The sequence below is a fragment of the Elephantulus edwardii genome, unplaced genomic scaffold (genome assembly GCF_000299155.1).
Source record: "Elephantulus edwardii isolate Elephantulus edwardi_28Jun2011 unplaced genomic scaffold, EleEdw1.0 scaffold00057, whole genome shotgun sequence".
In the NCBI taxonomy this organism is placed as follows: Eukaryota; Metazoa; Chordata; class Mammalia; order Macroscelidea; family Macroscelididae; genus Elephantulus; species Elephantulus edwardii.
In genome coordinates this window covers 9,834,534-9,841,957 of record NW_006399807.1, presented here as the reverse complement: position 1 = coordinate 9,841,957, position 7,424 = coordinate 9,834,534, and the positions used below count along the sequence as shown (strand labels likewise).

The 7,424-nt window shown below is 38.7% G+C and overlaps 1 protein-coding gene across 1 annotated transcript in view; it reads left to right on the top strand.

The window, feature by feature from the left end:
• Positions 1-7,424, top strand: part of ADCY10 (adenylate cyclase 10 (soluble)) — a 135,111-nt gene that overhangs the window by 36,657 nt on the left and 91,030 nt on the right. The window contains 4 exon segments of the mRNA XM_006887398.1: positions 879-955; positions 1,923-2,112; positions 5,595-5,650; positions 7,163-7,316. Of these exon segments, the coding sequence (XP_006887460.1) occupies positions 879-955; positions 1,923-2,112; positions 5,595-5,650; positions 7,163-7,316 (477 nt within the window).

The window sequence follows — 7,424 nt, the reverse complement described above, 5'->3', positions numbered from 1 at the left end:
TTCTTCCTTGCTACATCCAAAGGGGAGTCCTCTAAGCCGCACAAAGCCATCATTGGCCGTGTCGGGACTATTTGGACCAGTATGCTTCAACACCCAATCCATTTCAACGTTGTTTGACTTGAATACTTCAACATATCTGTGTCCCATAGTTTCTCTGTCTTTTTTCAGGGCCAATTTGACTTCATCTTCTGATTCAAGTTCAACAAAAGCCTCGCCATTCGGTCTGCCTTCTCTTGTGTAGATGAAACGAATACCTTGGGCCCCATTTTGAATTTTGCAGTCAGAGAAAAAACGCTGCACTTCATCGGCCGAACAAGACCAGGGCAAGCCCCGGACCTTCACCACAAACCCCTCTCCGCCTTCAGTGCCCAACATCATCGTCTCTTAAATGAGAGCCTGGTGTAGAAATTAACGCAGCGCAGCCAACTCCGACAGGGCTGAAAAGAAAATCTTATTTTACTTTCTTACAAAGAATAACTTTCTAGCCATAGTAAAAATAAGTTAAATTGTTTACAACCACAAACACTTTGCTTTTAACTTCATTTGGGATAACAAGGGATTGTTTTCCAGTAGAGTAGCTCAAATGAGCACTTAAGATTACAGAAGAAAAAAAAAAATAAAATTACAGAAAAGCGCATGTAGTTGTCCCCTCCAAGAAGTTAGTTCTGGGTCACAAGAAGTGTTCTCAAATTGTGCCTTCTTATCTAAAGGCCTTTTAGTTTCCTTAAACCGACTTCAAAATGGAGAGAAGTATTTCTTGAAAATCCTTTCCCTCCCTTCCTTCGCCATTCCCCCTCATGACCCCACCTTTCCCACTCTGTGTATGTTCCTGGTCTTCTTCCATTTTCCCACAATTTTCTGTTTCTCCCTGGTGCCAGGAGCGTGTCCATCGGGGTTGCCAGTGGAACAGTCTTCTGTGGAATTGTCGGACACTCTGTGAGACACGAGTACACAGGTGGGCTCAGCTGCTTATCTGCTCTTTTCTTTCAAACCTAGTGTCTTACCACTGGGCTTTTTGTATTGTTATGTGAGAACCAGCTCATAGCTGAGCCTCCAGCAGGCTTGAGATTGTAAATAGGACAGAAAGAGATTGCTGAACTTTCCCCAGTGGAGCAGCTGGTAGATTTGAACTGTGTGCCTTTGGGTTGAGGGCATAACTCACTAGAGCTTTAGGGCTTCAGTGAGAGGATGTAAAAAAAAAAGGGTATAAAATAAGGAGCCTGCCCTCAGAAGGTTTAAAATCTATCAGATAAAGGCAAGCCAGAAGCTTTTAAAATTCAGTTTAGGGCTCGTAAAGTGTGTATTATTAGGGTTGCTTGTAAAGTATATATTTCTAGGGTTATACATGAATATAAAAAGAAATGTCGTTTGCGCTCCGTGCTATTCTCAGAAGGGTCCATATAGCATTTTCCTGGTTCCTGTGGTAACAGGATAGAGCAGAGTGTAGGGCTGTTGTACACAGAGTCGCTGAGATGCAGGTGACTTGACAGCATGTAACAGCAACAACCCTTTATACTAGTATACTTTTTAGTCATACCAATACTAAGAATTTCTAATATACTCCAAGGACCAAGTGGAATAAGTGTATAATGTTAACAAGAAATCACTGTAAAGGCCCTTCATCTCACAGTTATAGAGATCCAACCTGAGAAATCTCTCCATATTGAAGACCTTTCTGTTACTGAATAAATCATCCCCTTGGCCTCCTATGTGAAGGAGAAACTGAGTTAACCCTCTGCATATTTTGTAATAACTGTTGGCTGAGTGTGGGCGGTTAAAGACTAAATATTTGTGTGTCTCACAAAGTGAATGGAGTGAAAGGATAAAAATGTCATGTGGGGACAGGATGACTAATATTATTACATTCAGCCCTTTTCATTGGTTCTTTTCTCTCTGTTTCACCTTTCTCTCTCCTGTTCTAGTCATTGGTCAAAAGGTCAACATAGCAGCCAGGATGATGATGTATTACCCAGGAATCGTGACCTGCGACTCTGTCACTTACAATGGCAGCAACCTACCTGCCTACTTTTTTAAAGAGCTTCCAAAGAAAGTTATGAAAGGTGTCGCAGATTCTGGACCAGTCTATCAGTGTTTGGGCCTTAATGAGAAAGTGTGAGTGTGGAACAACAACTGCAATATTCCTAATAAAGATGGAATGGGCCAAGTAGCATAGCAAAGCAAATAGCCACCCACTTCAGAATCGAGACCAACTTTTGACACTTAAGTCTATTTAGACCACCAAGAAAACAAATAGGTCTGTCTTGGAAAGGGAGAAACTAAGTTTCTCCATGGAGGCTAAGAGTTTGAAGCTCTGTGTCACAAACTTTGGGCATGTGTCCAACAGGAACAATCCTTGGAGAAGGACATCATACTTGGAAGGGTAGAGAGACAGAGCAGGAGAGGAAGACCCCAGATGAGACGGATTGGTACAGTAACTGGGTCAATGGAGTTAGGTGTGTTGGAGTCAGTGAGACTGGATCAGGACAGGGCAGGCTTCAGAGCTGTTGTACATAGGGTTGTTATGGATGGCAGGCAACTCGACGGCACATTAACAACAAGACCAAGGCTCAGAGTTCACAATCCTCCATCTTTTCTCCATCCTACTGATAGTTGAAGTATGACAAAAGACCCTATTCTACCCTCAGTTCATGAAGCTGAGGATGATTCTTCAAAGTCTGTGAAAACAAAATAGAGCATCTCCCGTTTGTCCATTTACTTGGACTTGGTAACCCACCATTAAACATTAGCTCATAATAACAGTTGTGTCCCAGGTATTGATAGGTGTAAAGGGGTGTGAGACACTCTTGCTACTCTTGGTCTTTAGTGAAAAATATTCCTAAAGTACCTTGCTTAGGTTTATGAGTGTCATTTGGGGTTTAAAATTTATTAGTAGCATCCAGTCATTTTTGTGCTAATATTTAAGCTCCTTGCAATGGCATACAAAGTAACCACCTGCCTTTCCAAAGTCACCTCCTCCTGTGCCCTGTCTCCTGTAAGTGGTTTGTTCTCCACCTAACCTACCCCTAAGTCTCCTAGGAAACCACAGTCAGATGTGTTTTCAATGTTTTATTAGGATAAATACTGCATGGTGCCACTGTTGTAAAAGAGGACTGAACTTGGGCTTGGGGAGAGACTGAGAAAGATGGGTTCAATAATATACACTGCATTGAAACAGATGAGGGAGAAAACTGTTTAAAAGGGATATGTGATTAGATATTTTTGTCATGACAGGAGTCATGAGTCTAGAGCGAAGGCTACATGGTAGAGTGGACCTGGGGGAGGGTTTGTAAAACAATGAAAGAACATGTCTTTTACTTTTCCAAGAGGGTAGTGTGCTAGGGGGAAGGGTTGGGAGGGGAGAAAAGTGCAACAATGAATGAATGGGGAGAAAAATGTTTTATTGGTTTGAGTACAACACAGTCCGTTTTGAAAATTCAGCTTAAAGACCTGGATTTTATTTCTTAGGTTCTCTCTGATACTACTCCATACTATCTCCAATAGTTTCTCTCTTTCCCTTTCTGAGTAGTTCTATGGAGTATGCCTCCATGATAACACTTATTACACTAGAGCACAACTATTAACTTGACAAGCTTTTCTCTTCCTACACTTGGAATTTTTTGAGGACAGTGGCTATGTCCTTACATCCCAATACTTGACACATAGTAGGCATTCAGTAATAGTGTCGTTGTTGTTGTGTACCATCATGTTAGAACCAACCCATAGCTGACCCTCTGGCAGTTTTTCAAAGGCAGTAGATCACACGAGAGGAGATTGTCTATCTTTCTCCCACAAAGTAGTTAGTAGATTTGAACCACATACCTTAGTGTTGGCAGTATAATCCTTATCACTAAGCCACCAAAGCTCTTTCAATAATGATGAGTGAATTAATAATTAGCTTAGAAAGCATAGAGACATTACTCTTCATATGAGCAAGCTAAACTCTTGATTATAAAGGTTCAGATAACAGAACACAGGGGCGACAGATGGTTCAAAGAGTCTTCAAAGAGTCTTATGTGTCTGTCCCTGCGTTCCCAGGGTTTAGAAATTGGTTTTTGGCATAAGTAGGTCACCAATAAATATTTTTTTGCATAAATCGTTGAATAATATTAGTAATTTTATATGCTCTTATTGAATGTTAAGGACTTGCACTGAAGTGTCTACTCTTAATATCAAATGAGGTAGAAATTATTATCTCAATTTTATAAATTTAATTTTTTTCAAGACTGAATTATTTTCCGCTTTCAAGTTTTGTGTTGAAATCGTATGTTTTCAGTAGTGGAAAGCATTTTGAATGAAGTGGGGGAAAAATTGAGGTAATATGGATTTTTAAAAAATTTTTATTTTATCATTTGTTTTTGTGCATGTAACATCAAATCAGATCTGACTGGTACAGGAGGAGATTGTCCCTCCTTCCCCGGCAGAGCATCTGGTGGATTCGAACCATGTGCCTCTGGGATTGCAGTGCAGCTTCTTGCCACTAGGCCACCAGAGCTCCCCAGTAATATGGATTTTTAAACATTTAACGGGACACATATGTCCTGAAGAATTTTTGGTGCTAGGTTGATTGGATGAGGGTGAGCAGACGACATCACACACTAAAAGTGGGACAGCGATTTCCCCTAAATTTGAGAGGCAGAAAATGTATGTGATGACTATATGTACCGTGGACCATAAAAAATTAGATGTTAAATAACTTGTCTACACTTCTAGCAAGCAGTGGAACCAAGACTCAAGATGCTAGGACCTTGCTGCATTATAGCAGCCACAAACACTTCAGTGGTATAAAAAAATAATGTAATTGACTTATCTCATGGACGTGTGGTGATCGATTATCTTGACTAGATTTTGCTGATCTCGGCTGGATTCATTCCCATGCTGTAGAGTTGTTGTCTGGACTAGAACTAACTACCGTAGCTGGAATAACTGGAACAGTTTGGGTCACAGCTGGACTCTCCAAGACTTATCCTCAAGCAAGCAAACCCAAGCATGTTGCTTCCCTGGCAAAATCAGAAGAGCAAAAGATTCAAGACTCAATGTATAAGCATTTTTTCCCAAGCCTCTGTCATGCTTGCTATACCCTATTGGTCAAAGACTGAACCCAGAGTTGGAGGATACCTCCCAGTTACCTGGCAAAGGTGAAGATAAAGTAGGGCTGAGGATGTAGGGCCATTGCTGCAGTCCATCTACTGAACCAAGACTAATCTCAATAAGTGCTATACATGATTTCTCAAACCATCTCTACAGGTAAGAGAATAAAGATGGAAGTACAAAAATGAACAAAGTCTGGTTCCTGTTCTGAAAGTTTACAATATAATAGGGAAGATCAACATCTGAAAAATAGGCTATACCTGGAAGGCCTTGATATGTTATATACCATGTGGAGGGTGCTGTGGTAGGGCCATTATATAAATTGTTTGAACTCTCTATTACCAAGTATAAGCTTCTCCTCCTCTTCCTTTCTCTTGACCTTTGTAATCTTTTGAGTTAGAAGACAACAGATTAGAGAGTAAAAGGTGGCTTTCTGGTAACGTAAATCTTACTATTAATATTTCCTTGTTTTGGACCTAACATCTTATTTTTTTTCTTCTCTTCAGCATGTTTGGTATGGCATACCTCATCTGCAACAGGAATGAGGGTTACCCTTTGCTGGGTAGGTAGTGGGGCCTTGATTTTTTAAAATTTCTTTATTTGACTATAACAAAACTTACAGAAAAGTACACAAAGATAAGTGTACAGCTTAATAAATTCTCACCAAGTGAATATACTAACTATCCAAGTCAAGGGGGAAAAAATCAATACCCCCAAATTCCCATTTTCTCTTTCCTCTCTCTCCAAAAGACTTTCAACACTCTAGAATAGGCATCTCTGTTTTTACAACTTATGTAGATTAAACACTACCTATTCTAAATAGGTGAACACTTTGATAAAAGATTTATCCAAATTGTATACAGATACAATGAATTTACTTTTAATTGCTATGTCATATTCCACTTTTCAGAAACTATCATGTCTTCTTGTTATCAGAACCCACACCTTAATGGTCCTTGTTTTCAACAAAAACATTAAATAATACCTTGGTATGTAATTTCTCTATCAGTGTATTGCAAGAGTGGCCCTCTTCAGTATTCCCATATGAGTCTCTAACTCTTTTGACAGAATTGCTCCTTGCTATGAAACGACAGTTCTTCCAGATTCTTTCCTGTCCATCCTGATTTCCAATGCTGTAGAGTTTAGTGTCAGATTTTAGGCAGGACATCTTTTACATATATTTAAAATGATATCAGAAAAATGCCAGAAATAAAGTTAAGGTTATTTTTATTTCTTTTTTTAAAATTTCCATATTTTCTACAGTGAGCAAATGTTACTTTTATAATCACAGGATGAAGAAGATGATTTAATGTTACTAGGAATGTAAGGGGTTCTTAGTATTGAAACAACTTATATATCATTTTTAAAGGCAATCAAATTACCTAATCACTGAAAATGCATCCAGTAGTCTCAAGATAGGTGTGATTTTTCATGTACTCAGCGTAGGTTTCCTTCGTTGCATAACTGGATAAAAAATAGTTTATGCATAACTATCCAGTGTAGATAAAGTTTTTTTCAAAGTTATCTCAAAATATAATCATCTACAGATTTCTCTGTTTTAGGGAAAGATAAAAAGTTGTGGGGTCAGATAGCCTTGATTTAATTATTGGTTCTGCAATCTGAACAAATCTTGGTTTTTCATACAGTATTGATTTGACTATTATGTTGTTGTTGAGTCGAGCCCAACTCATAGTGACCCTATGAACAAAAGGCCTGAAGCCTTTCTCTAACTATCATCATTTTTCAAAGTTCAGAGATTCCAGAGGCTTGTTGTTTAGGAAGTAGATGACACTCCTGCTTCCAAATGACTATTACAATGAATTATAATAGCACTTGCACTCACAGCTTATGAGTTTCAAATAAAGCTACTAAACAGCATTATTATCAAGTAAAAAACTCTACAGAAAATGCTTTTAAATGTAAAGTGCCTACAATCTTGATGAATATCATGCAAATTATAGAAATCCCAAGTATAATTTTAAAAGGATGTCACTGTGTGCTTTTGTGTTAAGTAACTCTGGATTCTTTTATGTTGATTTGGTTTGCTCCCTTTTTAAAAAACGAAAAATAACAGGACGTGATAAGGAGATCAGATACTTCATGAGTACTATGAAGGACTATTTAATGTGTAACTGTAGCCGAGTTCTAATGTATGAAGGATTATCAGGATATGGGAAAAGCCAGATACTTATGGAAATTGATTACCTGGCCCAAGGTGAGAAACACAGGTGAGTGTCATGAAATTTTCATTTCTGTGAGCTCAGAGAATCCTGAAGTCTTGAAAGAGTTTTATTTCCTACACTTTTATTTATTACACTCCTTTAGTTTCTATAATG